The sequence below is a fragment of the Harpia harpyja genome, chromosome 6 (assembly GCF_026419915.1).
Source record: "Harpia harpyja isolate bHarHar1 chromosome 6, bHarHar1 primary haplotype, whole genome shotgun sequence".
Lineage (NCBI taxonomy): Eukaryota > Metazoa > Chordata > Aves > Accipitriformes > Accipitridae > Harpia > Harpia harpyja.
In genome coordinates, this window is record NC_068945.1 from 27,667,076 (window position 1) to 27,691,352 (window position 24,277).

Here is a 24,277-nt window from a genome sequence, read left to right on the forward strand (position 1 = left end):
GAATGAGGGTCAAGTTTCTAGTGTCCTAGATACTGCTCAAAAGTGCGTTTCCCATCCCAAACTCCTGTAACTCAGGCGGGCAATGTACAGGCAGCACAGAATCAGATTAAATGGGCAACTCCTGTTGGCCTTCTAGCTGCTGCTGTTGCTGTTGTGCATGCCAAGGACTTGCCTCCAGTTCTGAAGGATTTGAGGCAGCCATATGATTAAAGAAATTAGAGGACTGAGATACCACTGCATTGCAGCAGCCCAAGGGAGCTGGGTATCATACAAAGTGAATCTGGTCCTTTTTATATTTAGGGCTGCCACTTCTGTCTGGGTGTATTTACCAACAGCAGCATGCTGAGGATACTGTCAACAGCAACTTCTCTCCTGCTTTCTTATTATCCAGAGCCTAAATCTTGCCCAGAACATGTGGTAAGATAGATGTGATACACAACAGGAGAACCTCTGGCAGGGCAGTATCTCCTTGATCAGTTCTAGTTCATAGCGTAGCAAAGGAATCCAATGTGTTACTGGGATTTGGTCCATTTTTAATCTGTGATTGGCATGTTGGAGTTACAGACTTTTAATGCATATATGTATCATCTTAAACACGCTAGTGGTTACAGGCTGTTCTCAGGTATGTGAATATGCTTGTGTTTGTCTGCCAGAGTGGCTTCCAGAGGATGCACAGAGACCATCCGCCAGTCTGCCTGGCTCCACGCCTTGTCTGAGGGACTGCTGAAGGTTAACTGAGCGGGACTGGCACTTGGAACGAAGCCAGGAAGAGCTTGCAGCTCTCTCACAGGGCAGAAAGATGGGCTCAGCGAGCCGCGGTGCCTGGCACTGCTTGAAGCTAGAGGAATGCAGGGCGTTCAGCAGCATCAACAGAGCCTGGCTGCTGCTGGAAAGGCGCTCTGCAGGGAGGAGGGGTGGGTTTGTTACAGCTCAAGCCTTGCCTGCCGCAGCAGCGTTAGGTTAGTGGAAATGTTCTTGGGCAGTTCTGGTCAAAACGGTTTTATCAGAGGGAACCACAGCACAGGGTTATCTACTCTGTGTCTCTGACCTGTGGTTGTGAAGGGAGTCAGTGTGATTATGGACCCTGGAAAAGACACTTGAGAAAACATCCCTGATCCTGCTTTCCCTTAGGATACATCAGGAAGATGCTGTCAGGCAGGTCTGGGGGATCCTGAGCAGCCAGCTTGGTCGTTACAAAACCAAGACAATACTTCATTTCCTTTTTCTCTACATAGTAGCTTTTCCAGTGATTTATACCACAGCTTATCCCGGGCACTGACAGGGGAGCCTGCACAAGCCATTCAGAGAATTTATTTTTCACTTGTTACAGCTGTGGGGCCGTGGAGTGATAGAATGAAACAGTGGAATAGAAGAAGGAGGGTTGCTACGCATGAGACCTGACTGGAGAAAGGGATATAGAGCCCATTAACAGAGAAAAAAAAAGTGGAGAGAGGGACTGCCAGCAATAAGCTCAACATCTGGGTGATGGATCAGTTGTCCACAGAGGTAGCTATTGCCCCCCACCTTGCTTAATTGGAAATGAAAAAAATGTTTAGCAAAATAAACTAACATTTAATAGTGTGCTTTCTCCCCACCCCTTGTCAGACCACCACACTAAGCATGCAAGCCAGCTCTCGTGACAATCCATCTCCTCAATGTCGTGGGTTCCTGAGATTGTATCGCACCCTTCCTCCACTTCTTCCACAGCTTCCTGTGAAGTGCTGCCTGCAACTCCAAATGTCCTTATCTTCAAAGCCCTCCCTGGCCCCGTGCCTACACCAGGAGCCACCTACATCCCACGCATACACCGCTGTCTGATGTTTCCATGTCCCCCGCTGTTGCAGGTTATGCCCCTAGGACTGCCGAGAACTGCTTCTGCCTACAGCAGCCTACGTCTAAGCCTGAACAAGATCCAGAAATGAGGTTGTCTGGTGGTTTTTTTTTTTCTTTTTGGATCCAGAAATGACGTTGCCTGGTGTTTTTTTTCCTTTAGGATCCAAAAATGAGGTTGCCTGGTGTTTTTTTCTTTTGGATCCAGAAATGAAGTTGCCTGGTGGTTTTTTTTTTTTCTTTAGGATCCAGAAATGAGGTTGCCTGGTGGTTTTTTTTTCAGATCCAGAAATGAGGTTGCCTGGTGTTTTTTTTTTTCTTTTAGCTGAAGTTAAACTTGAGTTCAGTCCCAACTGTTTTCAGTTCCTGCTTGTAGTCCTCCCCGATCCTTCAGGGACTGTGCAGAAAAAAAACCAAACACAACAGACTGCAACTTTCGTTCAGGGCTTTTCTCTGAGAATTCCACCTTCCCTGAGCTGGTGAGAACCACGGGGCAGGTATGTCTCCCCACCCTGCTGCCCTACACCCCTGCAAGCAGAAAGCCCTGGGCCCCCTCTTTCTAGCCTACCGCTCTGCCCCCTTTTCTCCCATCTTTCCTACCTTCCCCGCCGCTTGCTCGGGGTCTGACTTTACCACCCGTTTCCCAGCCCTTCCCCTCCTCTCCGGGGAGAGTCTACGGTGCTCTTTCCTTCCAAGAGCGGGTAAACACCGTGGAACCGGGCAAGCACCGTGCAACCCGGGGCAGCCCTGGGGAGAAGAAGGAGAGACCTCGGCGGGCTCCGCCCACCCCACACGCTCCGCCCACCGCGCGCTCCGCCCCTGGGCTCGCGGCGGCGGCGGCGGGCGGGCGGCGGCGGCAGTCGGAGTGGCCGCCCCCATGTCGGGCCCGCGGGTCGCCCTGCAAGCCTGGTGCCGGCGGCAGTGCGAGGGGTACCGCGGGGTGGAGATCCGCGATCTCAGCTCTTCCTTCCGCGACGGCTTAGCCTTCTGCGCTATCCTCCACCGCCACCGGCCCGATCTCCTGTGAGTGTAAGGGCTTGGGGGGGGGGGGGGGGGTGCAGGCCGCGCGGCACCGGCCTGGCCTCGCCTCGCCTCGCCTCACCCGCCGCGCCTTGACGGGGCGGCGCGGGGTCCGGCTCCGGCCTGCGGTCGCTGAGGGCAGGAGGAGGAGGAGGAAGGGAGGTGCGGGGGGAGCTGGGAGCCGCGTTTCTGGAGGGGCTGGGCCGGTCGTGCCCCTCTGCAGCTCTGCCGGGGCGGGTGGGGGGGCTCGCAGGGAGCCGGGAAGGCGGGGATGGAGGTGCCGTAGGGAACGGCTCCAGGCTGGCTGGCAGGGAGGGACAGAGCCTCCCTGTGCGCACGGACGTGGAGGGGGTTCAGGGGCAGAGAGCCCAGCGGTGGCTCCGTCGCCTTCCAAAATAATTGGGTACCGGGATGAAGGATGCCGTGTTTCCGTGAGCGACCTTCTGACCCGGGCTCGCAGACCCATCAAGGTCAGGGTTAGCAGGAGTCGTGTGGTTTAAGGCCGAGGAGAGCGTGGAGGTGGGTTACGTCCGTACACCCCACTGGGAGCAGTGCCTGCCAGGGAGGAGGCATGGCACTGGCAGCTGGCCGTGGGGGTGTTTCACCTCTGCGGGAGGTGGGCATTCCCACTTCCCAAGGACCTGCCTGGCACAGGGACATTCCTGGCTGCCAGCGGCAGCCACTCCAAAACACACACGCAGGGCCCAGGACCAGGTTGCTTCTTGCGTTTGCTTCCAGCTTGTTTCCTGTGGATGCCGTAGTGAAAGCAGGAGGTGGTAAATACCAGCAGGGATATCGAGCCTAGGTAGCCTCCCCTGGCAAATGGCTCGGAGTTGAGTTTCCTCTGTCAGCCTCCCTTTTGCAGGGCAACTCTGAGGGGGAATGTGAGTTTCAAGAGGCAGCTGGTGAGTTCGGGATTGCTTGGGGGCACAGTGTCAGGCTGGAGAAACTGGCTGAGCTACTGGAAGGAATCTGCCCCGACCTGCCACCACCGTAACCCTGCATGCCCCAGCACTGCTGGGAATCCGCCTCCCATCTGCTCTAATCTTCTGTAGCCCTCGTAGCCCTCACAGTGCAGGTAGGCATTGCCCCACCTTGCCGTGCCTCTGGCATGCACGTGGTCCTCACCTGCCAGCAAAGCCTGGCAGTGTGTCCCCTGTCACGTTCTGTTCCAGGACTGGTGGTTCTTCCTCTGAGGTTGCCTGAATTGACCAAATCCCCTTTTCTAAGCTGGCCCCAGGACAGCCTTATGTTATGACAGCAACCTCTAGCAGGCGGAGGGTTGACAGTGACTCCGCTGTGGAGCTGTGGTGTCCATGAGAGGGCAAAACAGGCTTGTGTTCTCACATGCAGAAGCTGAACAGGTAGGCTAGAAAGCAAACTGCTGCCTGCTGTGTTTCAAGTGGCCGCCACAAAACCCTCAGCATGGCATTTGGGAACCACCGAGAGCCAACATGTACAGTGGCTTTGCATCACTCTGGGTCTTGAGGGAGCTGCGTGGTCTTGTGTCACGGCAGCTCCTGGGTAATATGGCTCGCTCTGACCAACTAGGATAGAGCCTCTGAAAATGCTCCCAGTCACAAAGCTGCTGGAGGGGAAGAGGCAAATTAAGGACAGGAACACTTGCAATTACTGTGTTTCTGAAATTTTTTCCTTTCTTTTTTTTTTTTTTTTTTTTTTTTTTTGGTAAGTGGCACAGTAACTGGGAACTGAAAAGCAGAGGTTCGGCAAAAGCTTACGATAAACACCACTAAAACCACCTGATGCTTTCCCATTAGCCATATTTACCATCCCATTAAGCAGCAGTCGCAGCTCTTAAGTTGTCAGTGGGCTTAAATCTACTCCTGGCAGATGTCCTAACTAAATGCTTCGCAGGTCCTCTGCACGAGCTGTATTGTATAGACAAAGACTAGGGTCTTACAAGGACATGGCATGTTGTAGAAGGATTTTCAGAGGGTGGTCAGGAGAGTAGCATCATTTCATCTGATTCCAGCTGCTTCAGCCTGTCCCGATTTGGAAGCGGGAAGATTGGATCAGAGGCAGTAAATCTTCTGACGGCAGAGGAAAAGTGGTTGCCCTTCTCTTCTTCTAAAGTGCTTTCAGTCAGCCTGATAATGGGACTTGGCAGGGACCTGCGAGTACGTTTCTGACCTTGCGTGGTCTTCCTTTGTGCGGGGCTCTCCTGGCCCACATGAGACGGCCGCACGGCTCCCCGAAGGCTGAAGTTCCTCTGTACTCAGCTGCTTCCCTGCTTCCTGCTGGCTTCCCCTTGGGTCACAGAGGGGAGGAACGAGCACATTCATACAAGAGCTGAGCTAGAGCTCTCTTCTCTACTTGTATGGCACCACTCCTCTGGCACCCTAATCCTTGGGGCTCTCTTTTTCTGCTGTGGTGGCTGTTGGTCTGTCCTGGTTGTCTGACCCTGCCCAGATGCCCCACCATTGCGCTGCTGTGCTGGTAGGTGATGTGCTGGGAAAGAGGCTGTCATGAAAGGCCGTACGGGTAAGTGAGGCTGAGGACAGTTTTCCATGGGACTCCTGATTTGAACATAGCCACCTTGGGATAAGGCAGGTGGCATCAGAGGGATGCTCCCCTGGAGAGCTTTGGAGCAGCTCCTGCGGAGCTCTTGGAAACACTAGAGGTTGGTTTTTTGGTTTGTTGTTGTCTTTTTTTTTTTAAAGAAGTAGACTGGAAGTGCTCAGTGTCTACTGACTCCGGCTAAAGGTGTCTTGAACTGACCACCAAGGATGATGTGCATACCTGTGGGACCTGTGTGTTGAACCATGAAGCTGAAAGTCCCTGACTCTAGCTCTGCTGGTGTACACACATTGCTTGGTTTCCCTGCCTCTCTCCCAATCGGGGAAATGGGCAACCTGGATTTAGCTTCTGACTGCGCTGCTGGCTGTGTGATCTCGAGGCGAGACATTTAATCTCTTCTTTTCCCTTGTCAGTTAAGCTGGAAGCATCCAGGCCAACTTGACAGTGGACTGTGGGGATTAATGAGTTTGTTTGCTCAGTGCTTTAGAAATCTAAAGCACGAAATTAGTGTTTACAAGGCATTTGCCACAGCTTAGTGAAGCAAAAAGCATCTTTCAGCGTCCCAAGCTGTGCAGCCTCCCCGAAGCTCAGGGGAGGTTCTTGGCATACGCATTCAGGGGCGAGAAGAATAAGAGAGCATGGCACATGTTTTTTGAGTGCTGAGAGAGATGGAGGCTTGAGGAAAACAGGAGATGAGAGCCATGCATTAGAAATGCTGTTTTGTGTCCCTAGAGCCATGGGTTCAGTTACAGGCAGGATCACAAATCTCATTTATTCCTTCCTATGTACTGCCCGCATTTCCCTGGCAAGACCTAGAAAGCTGAAGGGCTTATTATGCGGCACTGCCGTTAAAATGCTCATGATTTATATTTGAGGAATCCAGGAATTTGCTCTGGTTCAAGCTGTATGGCGCACCCTTCCCCCTTCCCTGGGTCTGCTCTGCTCCCTGGCAGCTGCCCTAAACCCCGGAGTGCTTAGTGGCTCTGTATGTATCTAATTAGGTAAGCGCTTGGGATTTTATTTGCATGGAAATACTACTCCAGGATATGCTACGATGCTGGGGTTTGCTGAGTCAAGACAGTTGTTCAACTGGGATAGCCAGAGTCTCGCCTATTCTTACATCCAATCCCTTGGACTGGTATGTCATCAGGAGAGGAGCCTGAGCAGAGCTGGATGAAAGGCTGCTGAGATCAGGGCAAGGAAATAACATGACATGCAGCCACATGTCATGGAGCTGCAAGATGGCAAGTTCTGGTCTTTCTGCAGAGGAGGCAGTTTATAGAGAGGAAGGGGCTATGTCTGGAGTGACTTTCCCCCATGCCTGAGAGGTCATGCTCCTTGCACGTTGGTACAGGGAACGTGCCCGGAGCCGCAAGGATGCCACACGACAGAGTGGCATGTGGGAGTGCTCTTGTCGGGAGTGATGGAGATCAGCACGGTCCTGCTTGGCTTGTTCAGAGAAGGAGCTGGAAAATGCAGTGGAGAGGAACTGCGTAAACTGTGATCTCTGGGGCCTCGTACTGAGGGGCTTCAGTGTCTCGGGTAAAAGCTGAGAGTCTGCAATCCTATGTTAGTGGAAAAAGTCTTCTATTCCCTTGCTGCTCGGTACCCCCCCCATTACCTCTTGAGCTTCACATCCTCTCTGCTGGCATCCGCTTTCCCAGGCAGATTTGCCTTGGTTTACTAGAACAGCTTTGGTTTGCTGGGGCAGAGTGGAATGGACATGCTATTTTGCCCATCAAAAAATACTATCCCAGCCCAGGCCACCAAGGAGTCTTCAAGCTTTCAGCTGCACCACTCCCATATCCTGAAAGTAAGGGTATTCAAAATGAAGGTCATGAATGTTTAGAGGGCAGTTGATATATCAACTTTGCTGTCATCACTTCTCCTGTGTCCCCAAGCTGGTATTTTCTTTAAAAGGGAAAAAAAAAAAATTACAGCAGGGTTAAAGGAGTTCTCTAGGCAAAAAAAAATGACTTGGGGAAAAAACATCTCCCAGTGGACACTAGTCATAAATACAAAAAAGGCACTAGTTTTCACATCAAAGTGAAGGCTGCAGCTGAAGCCTTTTCTCAGCAGCGTGTAGAGAGGGAAAAGTTGCAGTATTTTGAACAGGCTGAGTTCTGTGCATGTATTTGCATGAGCTTTCAGAAAGGTGCTTAGCACAGAGCTGAACGTCCAGCCCATCTTCTGCATGAGTGCCGCATTTGCTCCCACAGCAGCGAGCTGCTGCAGTTTCATTTATCTGAGAGGAAACTGCACCAGCAGCCTCTTGCTTTTGAACGGAGGAAGTGTAATTTTATGGCGGTGCAGGCAGCTGGGAAAATCTTCCTGAGCTCATCACGGACTTCCTCTGCAGCACTGGGAGAGGGGCTTCCAGAAGGGGCCGGTTGACCTGCGGTGTGGCGCCGGGGTGGGTTGGGTCAGTGTTACAGGAAAAGGCAATAAAATCCAAAGGGGGATGGAGGAAGGGAGGCTCCCGCAGCCCCTCTCCACGGGCACATGGCTGAGGATTTGCCGTCTCGCCCGATTCCTGCACACCACCATTGGGGCAGGGGATACACTCGCCCCCTCTAATCTGAATTGTCTTTCTAGGTCGGTCTGCCAAGCTTTGCACCTCTCTCTGGGCCATTGGGATGGCTTCGCCTGACCCTAAACCTCTCTGGGCTGTGTCCTCTGTGAATCCAGCTCGCAGGCACACCAGGCTGCTGCATAAGGTTTTTTTGGTAACAGAGCTGAGATCCTTGGCAGGAAGGGGCTGTAATCAGTTTAGTGTGATGCTGTTTTCACACATTATACCCTCATGCACGTGCAAAAGACATAACTAACTCCTTCCTGTATTTCTTGCCTTCTGTTGAAAACCTGCAGACCGCTTTAACCCTCTACCCTCAGCTCTTCTGATGAAGACAGCTAGTTGATCCCTGTGGCTGAGCTGATTTGATCCCCCAAAGGGATCCAGGGGAACAAGTGAGATGCCACAAAGTGCCTGAGTTGGGAACTGCTGGGGTTTCTCTCTCTGCCCTGAGTGCCTTGCATTCAGCAAGCTGCCTTGCTGTAAAGGCTGTGGCCGAGGATGGTTTGCTGTGTACTGCAAGTGTTGGGGGGCAAGTGAGGACAGAAGTGCAGTTTAAGACCTTCTTTGTCACCCCCAAATCCTGGGGTGACCTCAAATCCCTTAAGGTGGTGCAGGGAGATTTGTCTAAGGACCCTCATAGGAGGGAGATATCTAGCACAGGTGGCTCTTTCTCTTGAGGTGGGGGATCTGCTTCCCCATCCTCCTCCTGCTGTTGTGCTGGTGGCCTTGGAGGGGCAAGTTTGGGGTGATGTCGTGCAACACTTCAGTGCAGTGGTATGTGGTGCTAATCAGAACGTGGCCCTGGTATTTCTGCAGCCTTTAATTGCAAGGGCAGAAGAAGTGGGTAACGAGAGACAAGAATGACATGTTAGTTTCCTGGTCACCACCCATTTGGGACTTGCTTTCTTTTTTTAATTGCAATTTCCCTTTGGTTTCTTTGTCCCTTTACAACCTGAAATCTGCTTTGCCAAGGTTTTGTTTATCTAGGGTCTTATATATTGAGTTGTTGTAAGGTTGGCTGTCCTGAGAACCTGCGTGTGGTGGCATTGGGGCACTTTTCCTCTGTACCTTATGTGGCTTTTTTGTGCTTTCTCATTTCAGAGACTTTGACTCTCTCTCCAAGGATGACGTCTATGAGAATAACCGCTTGGTAAGTCCCCGTTATGCAGTGCACAGAAGGAAGAAGGGACGTGAGAATGACTTGATGGAGGTCACGTAGTGTGGGAGGACTTCATGATGGTGGTGAGGGTGTAAGAAAAATCTGTGCTTGTAAGTAACAAGCAGGAGCTTCTCTGGAAGCATAAGGGAATCTGAAACATCAGCTTCCAGCATGTACTGAAGAGAAGATAAGATGGTTATCCTGATAGTTGCCAAGACAACATCTCAGGTGAAGATTAAAATGGTGCAACATCTTCTTGACCTCAGCTGTTCCAGACTTGCAGGCAGTGGAAGCAGGAAGCTAGTTTTACTCCAGGCATAAGCAGAGAGGAAAGTCATGCTGGACCTAGGCTGATCTGCAATGTTCCCCTCCTGCTTGGGACAGTTGGAGCCAACAATAGAAGCAGGCAGTGGGGAATGGGGAGATGCCCAACCTCAGGGGCTAGGGGTAGGACAGAGCAGCAATAGGCTTGGGTTTTTTTCTGAGAGAAAGACCTAATTGCTGCAGGCTCCATCTGATGGTCCATGGAGAGACATGGGCTATCACCTTCCCAAGATGAGTTGAGCTAGGTTGTTTGGGTTTTCAGGATTAGGGGTCTCCAGCTGGGTCCTGGCCATGCCCTCTCCTAGACCTGTTGGCCCTTTTCAGCCATTAGCAGCTATCTTTTCTCATTTGAGAGCCACACAATGGGTTTCTTGTCCCATTAGGGACCCCTAAGCTGGGGTCTCTCCTTGCTCCCTGCTGCTTGCGCCCTTGTGTTCAGCAAGACTCAGTCCAGAGAACCGGCTTAAAGCCAGGCTGAGCAGAGCTGGGTGTCCACAGGGCGCATTTTACACCCCCAGTTACTGCAAATACCTGTTTTCATTTATCTCTCCATTCCTTTTCTTTAGATCCTACACCCTGTACAGCATCTTGTGCCCCAGGGACCAGGCACCTTCAGTCTTTACCCACACCCTGTGCCTGGTACCTCACCATTCAGTGCCCACACCACTCTCATCCCTTCCTCCTGACTCGCTTTCTCTTCAGTCCCTGCCGTAATCTCGCGTTCCCCCTCCCTTGGAGATCAATGTGGGTACACTGCCCTTGGCACAACAGCGGGATGGCCAGTCTATAGCCAGTAATCCACATACACTGCTAAGTGGGAAGCTCTCAAACAGCTGTTTTCCTCCTTCACTCCTTCCTTTCAGGTAGCCGTGTATGTAGTTGTAGGAGCTGTGTGCTTCTTATCACAATGTCCTTGTCATTTCTGCTTGCTGAGACACAGAAAAGTACTGAAGTGGCTTGTGCATGGCAGGCTGCTGGCTGTTGAGCTGGGATGGCTATGTTAAGTGGGGGAAGGGAAGATGTGGCACCCCAGAGCATGAAAGGATGGGCAGAGTCAGTGTTTCTGTGGGGTGAGCATTTGGGGTGGCCGGGGACACTGCTCAGCAGAGCTGGTGTTTGGCTGTGTTGCTGGAAGTATCTGCCAGCTCTAGGCCCTTCACGGTGTCCACCAAGGCTCTGCTGGGCTGTTGCGTGAGGGTGGTGTGCGCATTTCACGGGCTGAAAAAAACACTGGGGTTTTTTTCCAATGAAAACTGAGACCTCCTGAGAGTTACCCTCCCTGTGCCAGTGCAGCAGCCGAATGCCAAGACCCCTCAGGTGGGAGCTGCAGGGACACAGGGAGCTGAAATGACTTGGAGGAAACGACAGCTGCAGCAACCTGTTCCCTTGCTTCTCATGCCAGCTTTCCAGTCAAGCGGCATGTCTGGGAGCCTCTGTCCGTCAGGGATGCCATAGGCTTACTACTTCACCTTCCCCAGGGTCCTTCCAACTTGATTTCTCTGTTATTTTTCAGAGAGCATCAGTTTTCTCTCCTTAACGCCTCTCTGCTGTTCCTGCAGGCCTTTGAATTGGCAGAGCGGGAGCTGGGCATCCCAGCCCTGCTAGATCCCAATGACATGGTCTCCATGAAAGTCCCCGACTGCCTCAGCATCATGACTTACGTGTCTCAGTATTACAACCATTTCAACAACCCCAGCCAAGGTGAGTGTCGTCCCACCCCTCTGGCTTCCAGTTTGCCCCCACTTGAGTACAGGACACCCAGCATTACCTTGTGCTTCCTCCTTCCTACGGCAAATGGGAGCTGTGTGTGTTTGTGGGGAAAGGGAGAGGAGTGGGTAGTGCCTGCCTCTCCTGGATCTTGCTGGTGCAGGTGAGGAAGGCCTGCAACAGGGAGTGGAGTAGGGCGAGGTTTCACAAGAGGTGGGGAGTGATTTAACAGCTCCGGCTGCGGAAAGAGGAATGCCTTGTTTCTTCTCCTCCTTCTGCGCTGCATTCCTGCCACTTGGGTTGGGCCACCACCCCTGGCGCTCATCAGACCCCTTTGTGATCTGCTTTAACCCACTAAAATGGGAGAAAGCTAGATAGGCAACCTGCCTACCCCAGCTAGTTTTTATCACATCGGTAAGTGTAAAGTGACTGGAGGACAGAGGGAGGGAAGCAAGCCAGGGTGGAGTGTCTCAAATCAGCTCATCTGTCCTTGCAACTGCAACCTGAGCTGAGTGCTGCTCTGACACAGCTTGTCCAAGGCATCCCTCCCGGTTGGAGACGAGGGCTCCAGGTCTCCTCTGCTCTGCTCTCTAGCCACAACATCAGATAAATCTCTTCTATGTGCATATACTTCTCCAGGGATGCTGGCCTCCCAGCTGAGGACTCCCGCTGAGGACTGGTGTGTGAGTGCCAGCCCTGACGGGCAAGGGATGCATCACAGACCTGCTGACAGCACGGAAGCCCTGGGGCTCAGCGGGTCACAACAATACATCAGCAGCTACCCAGGGTGCTCAGGGCTTTAAGCATTGCTTAACGAGTTGGTTACAAGGAAGCCAAGCAGCATTTGATGAGTAAATCAAATCACAGTGAGAGGCTGGTGTCCCTGGGCCACAGAAGGGGATCCACAGCAGGGCTAGCCTCTCTGGCAGCCTCGCAGCCGTCCCATTATTAGATTGTGTTTGTCTCTTCCACCTAAAATAGGCACTGAAGTGTCGGGAGTGGCAAGTCCCATCCTATGTCACAAGGCTAGATGACTTTTTTTTTTTTCTTTTTTTTCCCCTCCCCTTCCCCCACATGGGTGGTGTGAGTCACTGCTCCTCTCGGTGTCTGATCCTCCTTGCCTTCTGCCTCCAGCCAGAGTCCCTCCACCTATGAAGCGCCCAGCTGCTGCCTCCTCGCCTCCTCTGCTGTCCCACAAGAAGCCCGTGGCTGCGGTCGAGAGTCCCCCAGCACCACAGGTACCTAATTTCTTGATTCAAAGCCAGCCTGAGACAGTGGTGCTCCCTGTGCTGTGGGTGAGGAGACAGGAGAGAGCCTGTCACAGCGGGATGGATCTTTGCAGGGGTTACCTATGTATTTTGGGGTGGGAGGGGTGTTTGGGATTTTGGTGCCTTGGGAGACCCAGCTGAGGGAGTGATTTATCTCTAGGAGTCTGTGGACTGAAATTTGTCCATGGCAGGCAAGAGGTTGGGTGGATTGGTGCCAGATGGTTCCTTGAGCCACCCAGGGCACAAGCACCCTCCTTCCTATGGGAGGATAACCCCATAGATGAGGAAGGAGCAGGAATGTAGGATTAGAAGAGCAGAAAATACGCCTTTTTCTTTCTTGGCCCTTTATTTCAGGTTTTAGCAGATGTCTGGGATGGCACATTTTCCAAAGAGAGGGGCTTCCTCTTGCAGGTCCCTGCTGCCTGGGGTTTAGATTCGTCCCTTCCACAGCCCTTCGGCCCTAGACAGGGGCAAGGCACCTTTTCGAGTGGCCTCTTCTAATTTGGGAAGAGGCAGCCTGCCTGTGCCTGGACTCAGGGGCAGCTGTTCTGTGCATTGTCAGCCCCTGAGGTCAGCCCCTGAGCTGTGCCACAAGCGCTCAGCAATGGGCCTTGCACAGGGAGCAGCTGCTCTGAAGGAGCTGTGGGCTGGGGAGCAGCTTGTGGCCCCCATCCTGAGCTCCCTGTGCATTGTGTCTCAGGACGATGCCCCCTCGGACCCATCGGAGCGGTCCCAGCGCACCACGCTCAGCAGTACCTGCATGGCCTGCCAGCAGCACGTCCATCTGGTCCAGCGCTACCTGGCCGAGGGCAAGCTCTACCACCGCCAGTGCTTTAGGTATGTCGTGGCCAGGCCTGGTGGGGTGGCCACTCTCTTTGGCAAACTGGAGGTCTGTGGCCAGCTGCACCCCGTCTTTGTGTGTCCGTGTCCTTGGGCAACATGGAGCATCGACAACAGTGCCTGAAATGATACCGAAGAGGGTCCGTTTGCCTGCCAGCCCCCCGTCCCAGAGGTCTGACTAGTCCGCTTTTGTCCAGCCCTGTGCTGCTTGCCTCCCCTGCTCCCTGCCTCCCCTGCTCTCTTGCGCTTTTCCACTTCACTGACTTGGGATCCCAGCCCCTTGTGCTTCTCCCACCTCCATAAACCAGGATGCTCTGCCTCTTTACCACCAGAACCCCCACCACCACCTTCCAACGAGGTCTAAGCCAGGACATCATCCTACGGACCTCCTTCCATCTACACTCCATGTCCTCAACTGGATATACAGGTTCCCACGCTGCCTCGGGTGGTGCTGAGCTCTCAGGGGAGCATGTGGAGAGCTGCAGAATGTTACCAAACCAAGGAATGAGGGATTAGACGTCAGCAGCTCTGTGGTTACTCCCTGCGTGCAGGTCCTTACCTGCAGCACCTGTGAAGTCATTTCACTTTACTTTCCCTGCTCTGGTGATGAAGGGGTGAGATCTCTCCTGTGGGCCACAGGACAAGAGCTGGCAAGTGGGCAGCTGGCATCTGAGGACAGAAATATTGAGCCACTGGGAAAATATGGGAGGCCTCATTCACCTCTATCAACAGTTCTGCCTAAGCCAGCCAGGGATGTGTCATAGAAACAGCATCGCAGGAGGGGAGCAGAGCTGCCGCCCAACAAGCTTCCCATCTGCACCTGGGGCAAAAGCAGGAGCTTTGGGGTGCAGGTGCAGCATTGCTCATGGGCCAGGAATAGGAGAGGTGCCATGTCTGCCTTGGCACAACTCATGGCCCTTCAGACTAGAGCATTACTAGACTGTAATTTTATCCCAAGTATTTTGCCTCCTTATGCTTTTCTTGTCTTTGTTTTTCTGCACCGCCCCCCGCTGATTCATGGGCGCTGTTTGGTCGGGAATGTCCTGTGGCAGCATTTTCTGAGGGTTGACAGAGATAAATCCAAAACAAACCTCATTCTCCCTTTGTCTGAACTTGCCATCTCTTCATTTCATCATACCCCTTGTTTCTAGAGCCCATGTGTCCTCATACTTCTGCTCTACATTTCAAAGGAAATGCCAGTCAACTGGACACCCAGAGCAGAATTCCTCACCAAAGTTATCTGCTTGCAGTGTAGGGCAGCCAGCTGCTGGGAGCGCCAGGTATTCAGACAAGAAGGAACAAGCTTGGTTTTCATGGGAGTGCTTGATCAGCCCCTTGCCCTTGGCTGTCTTTCATGTATGCTATCTGCCTCCCTTCCCAGGTGGAAAAGGGCTGACTTGGTTGCCAGTGCTGTGTATCACACACCTGGAGGTCTTCATTAGGGAGGATTCAAAGGCTCAGTGGGGAAAGAGCAGATGATCCAAGGACATGTGGCAGACAGTGAGGCATGGGGACGCTATTAGCCCACTTTCAACAGGAAAGGCAAAGTGTAAGAATGGACCCACTGCGTCATTCCCTCATCCTCCCAGCCAAATGCCCTGACCCTGGTGGGGGCCATGGTCAGCAGCAGCAAGGGTGAGTGTGAGACCAGGCTAGGCTTGTACGCTGCTTCTCCTGACTACTCTTCAAGCCTCCAGCATAGGGATTTGCTGAGTTGGAAGTGGCATAATTTTACTTAATACTTGGATTTGGGGAGAGGGGGGGTATTTTTTTTTCCCCACGAATGTGTCTGATGGTTCTTTAACCCACCTGGACCCTTGGCCCAACAAGGCAGCCCGTAGCCAGCCTCCCTGTGCTGGTTCTGAACTAGCTGCTCCTTGATTCCAGTTGATACTCCCTGTTTCATGTCTCTGAATGGTTGATCCCTCTCCCAGGGCCACCTGTGATCTTTTAGCTCTCTCTCCTGTCCCCCACCAGCTGCATGTTTTCCAGGAAAACTGTGGATTTCTACTTTTCCAGGTCTGGAAACCATGCTGTATCCCAGTACCAACTGTTGCCCTTCCACATCTATTAAATCCTTTCTGAGTTGAAGGAGGAACTCAAATGCGTGCAGTATTTGAGTTGTGAACTCCCCATGGGTTCATACAGTGGCATGGTGATGTTTCTCTGTTCCTCTCCTTTCCCCAATGACTTCTGCAAACCACACTAGGATTTAGTAGCAGGGGTGGGAACTAACTCCACGGTCCTGCAAGGATCCTCCCAGGTGCGTTGCCTTCCGTGAGGGGCAGGATGGCATCCCCCATCTCACAGGGTTCTCTTTTCATTGGCAGGTGTAAGGAGTGCTCCAGCACGTTGCTCCCGGGGTCATACAAACCCGGGTCAGAGGCAGGGACTTTCGTCTGCATGCAGCATCGTGGTAAATTGGCCGTGAGTGGGAAGGCAGAGAGGAGGCCCAGCCCAGACCGACGGTCACCAGAGCTAAGAACTGAAACTGGGGCTGGCAGCGTGGGTGAGGATGCCTTCCCCGCAGGAGCAGAGGTGGGGAAGGATGACCGTGATTCCCCGGAGAGTACGGCAGAGACCCATATGCCTGCAGAGGGGCTAGCTGGCCCAGCAGAGAAGAACAGCACACCCAGCAAAGCAGAGACAGCGATGTCCCCTGCTCACACAGGCAGTGGGGCACCCATGTCCCAAACTCCCCCCAGACCTCCCCTTCCCAGCAAGCCCACAATGCTCACCCAGGACAAAGCCAGCTCGCTGGACGGACGGCTCAGAGACACACGGCCCACGCCTGCCCCAAGGAGGGCCACCGATCTGTCAGCCCTCTCCCCTCCAACCTCTCACCCTGTCCCTCGGCCCAGGTCCACCCTCCAGGGCGAGGGCAGCGAGTGTGGACCTGGCATGATGAATGGTAAGAGAGCGCAGTGGTGGCAGGGGTTACCCTCCGCCTCCCCAGGGGCCGAGGTGGTCGGCTGCAGGTTGGCCGAGTTTCGTTCCTTCTCTGCAGCCTGATGCCCTTCTGCCTCCGAATAAATCTCAGGCTCAGACACCGAGCCTTCGATTGCCAGCCATCCCCATAGCGGGGAGAGCAGTGCTAGGTTTCACACCTGCCTGCTCCCTTATATTTCTCCAGAGCTCTCCAGGGGCTGCTGCCAGTGTGGAGGGGAGGTGGCAGTGCTACAGCAGTTTGCAGATGTGGGGACAGAGGGGCATGTCAGTTCTCCAGGTGCAGCTCCCAGGGTGGGGTGGGGAGAAAAGGCAAAAAGGGACATTTGGGGTTGACTGACTGCACCGACTGTGGGAAAAACGCCACGAGCTCTTCAGAGAGTGGGAATAGCCAGCCTCCCGTGGGGAGATGTGCAAGAGGTGCCTCGTGTTGATTTTATCTCTTTCTTCATGTCCTTTTGGTGTTGTGACAGTCTGACCCTGTGTCTTTCTAGGTAGGGTACCTGAACCCAGCCCCCCTGTCCCAAAACCCCGAGGGAGACCCTGCTCCTCTGATCGGTACGTCCTTCTGTTCACAGATCCCTGCAAACCCCATAGCGAGGTTGGGCTGTGGGGACGGTTCAGCTGTGGTCTCCTCTCCCACCTCTTCTATCAGCCCCTGCTCTTAGGAGGATGTAGGCTATCATCAGGTCCCCTCCCTTACCTAATGGGTGCCAGCCCAGTACAGTCAGGCTGACAGTGTTTGTCTGTACCTCCCAGGGTCTTTGTCTCTTAGGGTTTGTAGAGTTTGTGGGCTTTAGAAAGGCGTTTCTGTGGCACATGCAGATGGCCAAATGCCTTCTGAAATGGCCCTGCTTGTGGGCGCTGAGAAGGGGACACTTTGTCTGCCTTGTGGAGGGTTTGTCCCGGGAAAGGTCCAGTGCAGGGGCATTGTGAGTGCCTAGCTGCAACCTTTACACCTCCTGGGCTCTTACGCTGGAGCCTGCTGGTGTTGGTTCATTTTTGCCTGCTCTTGGGACAAAGGTTGCACAAGCACCCCGCATTTGCCACAGCCAAGGATTGGGTGCGTGTGGCAAGTGATGGCCACTTTCCGGATGAGCAGTGATTCACTGAGCCATGGTGCAGGCTTGCCGTGGTCTGTGCCCCCAGAGGAGCAGCGGCGCTTCCAGCTGCGGGAGTTAGCAAAGACATCCCTGGGATGCTTGGATGATAAGGTGACAAACAGCCCTCTGAAGTGTAGGAAGGGAGTGTGACCACAGAGGGCAGGTATCTGATCTTGACTTCCCTTCCATCCACAGCCTGGGGAGCAGAGCTGGGTGTAGGAACGGTGTCAGGGAGGGGAGAACAGCTGTGCTCATAAAGCTCAGCCTTTAGCAGAGGGAGGCTGTAATATTTAGGAACCAAAATCCTGAGCCCAGTGGGCAAGTCAGGCAGGCTGTCCTTCCCTCAGGCCCATAGGTTTGCCCGTAGAGAACAAGACACTGTGTCTGGGGAAGACTAGGGCCACCCTTGGATGAGAAAGCTGCTTCTGCATGGGAGACATCCTGCTCCATCTGTCCTTTCCGCTGAGGGCGAAGTGCCTCTCCTGTGCCTTGCCATCCCAGCTTGCCTCTGCTCCCTGCCACCTCGATCTCTCTTTTTCTCCTCCCAGTGCTGGAGCTGCTGCAAGATCCAAGGACCCACCGTGGATGGCCTTGGTGCAAGCGGAGCCCAAGAAGAAGCCAGCTCCCCCTCCTCCCCCAGGCAGCAGCCATGAGACTCCGAGTAGGACTTCAGAGGAGGAGGATGGGGAGGAGGTGGGGAAAAGCAGGAGCGAGGAGAGCAGGTCTGATGCCCCAGAGCCCAAACCGTACAACCCCTTTGAGGAGGAAGACGAGGAGGAAGAGGAGAGCGTTGCCACCCAAAAGAGCACGCCTGAGCAGGAGCAGAGCGAGACTGCTGCCAAGCCTCTCCACCCCTGGTACGGCATCACTCCCACCAGCAGCCCAAAGGCAAAGAAGCGGCCAGCTCCTCGAGCCCCCAGTGCTTCCCCACTAGGTGAGCTTGCCCCCACTCCCTTATCCCTCCTCCACAACCCCTGTGCGGCCCCTTGGAGGCTCCCTCTTCCCAGGCACCTCTGCATCACCCTGGCAGGCCAGGCCTTTATGCAGTGATGGTTGTGCTGGGACTTGCGCTAGCCGTGTCCCCTCTGGCCACTGGAGCACAGCATTTGCAGGCAAAACCTTAGCGCTGGAGGGTCCCGTCTGTCTTCTCTGGAGATGGACAGACACTGGTTCCCTTTGCATTTGCCCCTGCCTCCAGTATATACCACTCTCCCCTTCTCTCCTGGCTGCCTCCCCGCTGGGTCCTCCCTGAGCTCTCCCTTTGCTTTGCAGCCCACCACCCCATCTCCAGGCTGTCACACTCCGAGCCATCATCCTCCACCCCATCTCCAGCCCTCAGCCTCGAGAGCATTAACTCTGAGAGTTCAGCCAAGGTGCTGGGTGACACCGATGAGGCCTCAGTGCCCAAAAGCTCCTCTGAGCCTACTGTCCACACACCAACGGCCACCAAGACCTCTAGCACTGACACACCGCTGGCCAGCGTCTCCTCCAGCGAAAGCCCTGCTGCCCCAGCCAGCCTCTCCACCAACTCCTCCTTCTCCTCCTCCAGCGAGCTGGCCAGCTTCAGTGGGGAGGTGCAGCCCAGCACCCCGCATGCCAGCAGGAGCGTCTCCACCGGCAGCTTGAAGACAAGCCCTAGCCGGCTGCCCCCCAAACCTCCTGCTGGGGCTAGCCCTACACCCATTCTCTTGGCTTCAGATGGGGGTGCTGGGAGCCCTAAGACACCCTCCTCACCCAAGCCACAACTGAAGGTGAGATGGTGACCTTCCTCCCATCCATATCAGGGGGCTTTTCTTCCCCATCCATCACTCGGTCACAGTGGGGATCATGAGTCCAGGCTTGTCCCTTAGGTCTCCTCATGTCACCCCCTAAAAGCAAGCCCCAGGCATGTGCTCGTTAAATGGTGGCTCTGCTCGTACTCTGCCTGCCCTGCGTGCTAGAGAAGAGGCAGGGCGTTGTGTGGTCAGAGCAAATAGGAAGGGAACCGTGAAGGAAAATAATTCAGCATGCTTGTTAGAGAGAAGCTGGGGAACTGATGCCAAACAGGAGTACAGGTGGGTTTTGCCCCGTGGCTAGGCTGCTGGTGATCAGTGCTGTGTTCCTCCTCTAGAAGGGTGTGGGGCAGGACGAACCCTAGGGCTGCCCTGTCTGCTCAGTCCCTGCTGTTGGGATGCTGTATCCCTTCCCTTTCCTGGACCCTCACATATCTCCTTTTGTCCCCCCGCTCCAGTCTTCCTGCAAAGAGAACCCCTTCAACCGAAAGCCATCGCCTGCTGCCTCTCCCTCCGCAAAGAAACCTCCCAAGGGCTCCAAGCCAGTGCGTCCTCCTGCACCGGGTCATGGCTTCCCACTGATCAAACGCAAGGTAAAAGGGCCCTTGGGAGCAGGGGGGAAAAAAGCCAGCTCTGTACTATCCCCCAGGGCCATAGCTGTATACGTGCACCCTGTTGATGGATGTGTGGGTAGGGATTGCAGCAGGTGGCTGTGGCTGGGGAGGATGGTGTCTAGGCTAGACCCCGCTGATGGCAGCACCATGGTCTGCCTTTGCTCCACAGTGGAGTGGGGATTTTGGATCCACGCTTTAGGTGGAGTGTTCTGTTGTCCCCCCACCCCCGTTAGTGTTGACCAGCCTTTGGGTTACCCCTGGAGACTGGAAGTTGGTGGTAATGGAAGTCTCTGCCTTGTGGTTTGGCAGGTGCAGACAGATCAGTACATCCCGGAGGAAGACATCTATGGGGAGATGGATGCCATCGAGCACCAGCTGGACCAGCTGGAGCACCGTGGGGTGGCCTTGGAGGAAAAACTTCGCAGTGCTGAGAATGGTATGTGGGGTGGGCTGTCTGCGGGTGTGGGGCAGGATGGACCCTAGGGCTGCCCTGTGTTCAGCCAAGGAGATAGCAGCGGTGGCTTCCTGCTGATGCTGGGGTTGGAAGAGCACAGGGGGCTGTGCTGGGCTCCAAGAATGGTCGCAGCCATACCCTGGACATGGAGATGTCCCTAGAGTGGAAACAGGTGAGAGAGAAGGTCTCTCTGGGGCTCAGGAACAGGCTGAGGTCAGGTTGGCTCTAGCCCAGTGCCCTTCTGGTGTGGCAGAGCCCATCATGCTGCAGGGTGATGGGATCCTGCAGGGCTGGGGATGGCTCTGAATTGTCCCTTTGCTCGGCAGACAGCCCTGAGGACAGCCTGCTGGTGGACTGGTTCAAACTCATCCATGAGAAGCACATGCTGGTGCGCCACGAATCGGAGCTCATCTACATGTAAGTGTGTGCAAGCGTGTGGGGAGGCACTGATGCTCTTGCAGGGAGTCCTGTCTCAGCCCTCCTGAAATTGTGCTTCCAGGGGAGAGCCTGACAGCCTCCTTGCCTGGAGAAGGGAGGGAAAGAGGGCAAGCAGACAAACGTATCCAAATACACTCAGAACTGACCCACTACAAATCACCAGAGCCCCTATAGCATCTCCTCCAGGAAGGCCTTGAGTAGCCAGGGCTGGTCCTTGCTGGTGCTTGGCTCCCTGGCTACACAGGATAAGATCAGCATCTTGGCGGTTCTTTCTAAGCTCACCCCGTACCTTGGGATGATGTTCTGCCTCTCTGGAGCCTTGCAGTGGTTCCCAGCAGTGCCCCCTTCCCTTGCAGCTTCAAGCAGCAGAACCTGGAGCAGCGGCAGTCAGACGTGGAGTATGAACTGCGTTGCCTCCTCAACAAGCCAGGTAAAGCATCGCTCTGGGTGCAGTTACCTCCATTTTTCCCCTGGGCATCATTTCCCCTCTGTCTAGGTGGGTCTCAGGTGAAGAGAGACAGAACTTTAGGGATGCCAGCGCAATCAGCTGGCTCTAGAGCTGCCATCCAGTCTCACTGCATGCCCCAGTGCTCCTTTTGTCCCCATGAGATTCCACCAAAAGGGTTCTCCTTCCACAGCACCGCTAGCCCAACTGGCCCTGCAGCATGGCAGGGTAGCAGGGGATCATGCTAGGGGATCTCTGCCCCAAAGCTCTGAATTTCAGAGCTCCTTCAGCCATTTAATTGCCTGTCCTTGCTTGGGATTTGGCTGGGTAGAGAAGGACTGGACCGATGAGGACCGAGGGAGGGAGAAGGTGCTGATGCAGGAGCTGGTGACCATCATTGAGCAGAGGAACGCCATTGTGAACTGCCTGGACGAGGACCGGCAGAGGTGAGCGAGGAGTGGGGTGGGCTGGGGGAGAGGGGAAAAACACAGCCCGTCTGACTCAGCATCACACGAACGGCTCATGGGGCTGTCCCAAGATGTCTCTGTTGCTGACGTCCTTCCCAGGCTTCCCGATTCTTGTCTATTTGAATGCCTTGTGTGGGCAGTAGGTGCAGCACGTGGGATTTATCCTGCTGGTAGCAAATGCTCACAAGACAGTGATGGATCTGCCCCTCCATGGCTTTTAAGTAGGAGGTTCTCTAGCCTTAAACAATACAGCAGCTGTTTTCAGGGCTGAACTGCTGACCTATTTCCCATTCTTTCTTTCAGAGAGGAGGAGGAGGATAAAATGTTGGAAGCCATGATTAAAAGGAAAGGTAAGAAACAGTTGGTGAGATTTTTGGAGTGATGTTTTCACTGCTGACCCCAATGAGGGGCAGCATAAGCCATTCATGAAATTGTGTGCAGAAGGAGAGCTTGAACCTATTCTGTGTAGACTCTGGAGCCTTTCCTGTAGGGTCGTTTAAAGTTTGGGGCACAGTTGTGCTGCGCACCCCTGTTATCACAGGAAGAAGTGTGCATAGAGTGGAGGGCTTTGATTCACGGCTCTCGCCCTTGCCCTTGTTGTCATGCGTGTGTGTGTGCGTGCGTGCACAACCATCAGCACCCTGCAGTAACAACCTCCCTTTGCAACCCCAGAATTTCACAAGGAGATGGAGACCGAGAGCAAGAAGAAAGGCAAATTCAAGCCCATGAAGGTGCTTAAGCTGCTGGGCAACAAGCATGACTCCAAGAGCAAGTCGCCCAAGGAGAAAAGCTAGAGCAGGGGAACACCAGCAGTGGGAGGGATGTGCTGCCCGACTGCCCTGGCCTCTCCACAGCTGGCTGGGACACCTGCCAGGAAGGGGGGCTTGTCTCCCTCCGCTCCCCTCGCCTCTCCCCCCGCTCCCTCCCCAGGCACCGGAGCTGCCATCCCGGGGAGACGCCAGCCCTCTGCCCGGAGTGGGGGAGTCCAACCAAAGCGCTCCCCTTCCCGAGGCTGTGGAGGACCCTGACTGTCCCCTCCGTGAAGCCTTGCTAACAAGGCGGGGAGAAGATGGATTCGCTTTTCGGATACGTTACCCCATTGCGTGTTCTTAACTGAGAAGCAAGCCAAGGAGTTTGGTGTTGCACTTGCACTAACTGCCCCCCGTCCCTTCTCCCGCTCTAACTGTGACAGTTCCACGTGCCTCCGACCTCTGCCGGGAAGGGACTGGACCTGCCTGTCCCTCCCTGCCCACCCGCTCTTGTCCCTTTTCTGTCCCATTTTTTAACTTCAGGAGAAAACTCTGGCATTAGAATCAGGATTCTTTGGGTCTTACTGGCCTAAACTAAAAACGTTAAGAAAACACTCCCGCATCACAAGGCTGTAGAGCCATAGCCAAAAAAATAACTTGTGCCCTATTTATTTTGAGCTGTCCCTTCCCTCGCGAGCCAGGGCTGGGTGGGCTCCATTACAGGGCTGAGAGGACCCAAGGGGACGGTGTACAGCTGCTAGGACGTAGCTCACGCGCCATACTCAGGACATCTTACCCCCCACTGCTGCTAAACACTGCTGACTCTGTTGCCTTCGGGGGGAGGGAGGAACGTTCCTTTGCCAGGCAAGGGCAGAAAAGCTCAAGACTGACTCAGTGCCGGCAAGGGGCACGAAGCTTGTGCCCCTGCTCACCAGTGCCACCCTTGAGCGGCTGGGGAGAGAGGCGTGGTCACAACTGACCTTTACTCAGCTTTATCTGTGTACACTTTTAAAGTGTGCGGGGGTTGGCTGGTTATTTTTTACACCTCCTTTACTGGATGAATTCAAACCCACCCTAAAACTTTTTAAACCCCTTATTTTATTTGTCATGTGTGTGTGCGTGTGTGTACATTGGAGGAGGGAATGGGGGGCAGTGTTCTTCCAACCATCCCTTCTTCCTTCCATTTTTGTTTCCTGCCTTCTCCTCCAAGGCGAGGAGCTATTTATTGAATTGTTGGATCGGTCTGAATTAGAGTTACAAGGGTGTTTGGTTGGTCAGCTGTTCGTCATGCCTTCTCATTAGCAAATTAGACATAACCAGCCCCGAGCAAACTGCTGCAGTCCCTTCTAAAAACCCAACAGGCTTTAGCCAAAACGCTCTCGGAGCAGTGCCTTGCAAGGTGGCTGGCGTAGCCTTCTGAAAAGGGATCCTCGTTTCCCAAAACCTGAGGGACCCCAGCCCCTCCTCAATCCCAGCGTGGCCCCCGTGGCTGGGAGGTGGCAAGCTCAGCCCCACACTGGTGACGCCATCTCTTGCCATACTCCAGCAGGCTGATGAGGAGCAGTGGGAGGGGAGGGGAGAGCCCGAAGCACAGCTCTTTTCCAAGGAGAAACACATCTGCTTTAGAGCCTGCTGTCGCGTCACTGTTGCCAAAGGCCATTGGGATCGCTGCAGCCTGACACCGCTTGGCCCCGCGCCTGGTCAGAACTCTGATTTGTAAATTATACTGTACTAACTCCATGACTTCCATTCACCTGAACAGAAATAAAAGAAACGCTGGATTTAAAAACCGATCACGGCTTAGGTTTCTGATTTCCTTTGTGCACTTGCGCTGTCCTGGGGACAGGGCATGCTGCCTGGCTTTGGGGAGTGGCTGACAAGAGTATTGCTAAGAAGCAGATGATGGGATCTTAAGGAAATTGGGAGGCGGACTTTATGCTGGGATTTACGTCAAAATAGCAGGGCATCATGCTTCAGCCTGCTGGAGGACAGAGGCGGGGATTATGCATGAGGTGAGCAAACAGCCAT

At 54.1% G+C, this 24,277-nt stretch overlaps 1 protein-coding gene across 4 annotated transcripts; it reads left to right on the forward strand.

Annotated features, from left to right (window-relative positions):
• The first annotated feature begins 2,291 nt into the window (after positions 1-2,291).
• On the forward strand, positions 2,292-24,042 carry MICALL1 (MICAL like 1). 4 transcript variants are annotated; one of them, XM_052788912.1, is made up of 16 exons: positions 2,292-2,309; positions 9,065-9,113; positions 11,006-11,147; positions 12,288-12,391; positions 13,122-13,258; positions 15,592-16,172; positions 16,702-16,765; positions 17,859-18,244; positions 18,583-19,061; positions 19,541-19,675; positions 20,006-20,132; positions 20,477-20,567; positions 20,945-21,018; positions 21,365-21,479; positions 21,804-21,850; positions 22,173-24,042. In XM_052788912.1, the coding sequence occupies exons 3-16, from the start codon at positions 11,063-11,065 to the stop codon at positions 22,292-22,294; spliced, it is 2,547 nt and encodes an 848-aa protein (XP_052644872.1). In that variant the 5' UTR covers positions 2,292-2,309; positions 9,065-9,113; positions 11,006-11,062; the 3' UTR covers positions 22,295-24,042. The 4 variants fall into 4 exon arrangements, with proteins under 4 accessions (XP_052644872.1, XP_052644871.1, XP_052644874.1 ...); XM_052788911.1 differs by lacking the exon at positions 2,292-2,309 and adding an exon at positions 2,639-2,853; XM_052788914.1 differs by lacking the exon at positions 2,292-2,309 and adding an exon at positions 10,013-10,309 and having other exon boundaries at positions 9,067-9,113.
• Positions 24,043-24,277: the final 235 nt, after the last annotated feature.

Excerpts from the sequence above, each read along its gene's own strand:
- MICALL1 (XM_052788911.1), top strand. The coding sequence starts at position 2,708 with ATGTCGGGCCCGCGGGTCGCCCTGCAAGCCTGGTGCCGGCGGCAGTGC. Across the intron at positions 18,245-18,582 it reads CCCCAGTGCTTCCCCACTAG|CCCACCACCCCATCTCCAGG; the intron begins GTGAGCTTGCCC and ends TTTGCTTTGCAG. Across the intron at positions 19,062-19,540 it reads CACCCAAGCCACAACTGAAG|TCTTCCTGCAAAGAGAACCC; the intron begins GTGAGATGGTGA and ends CCCCCGCTCCAG.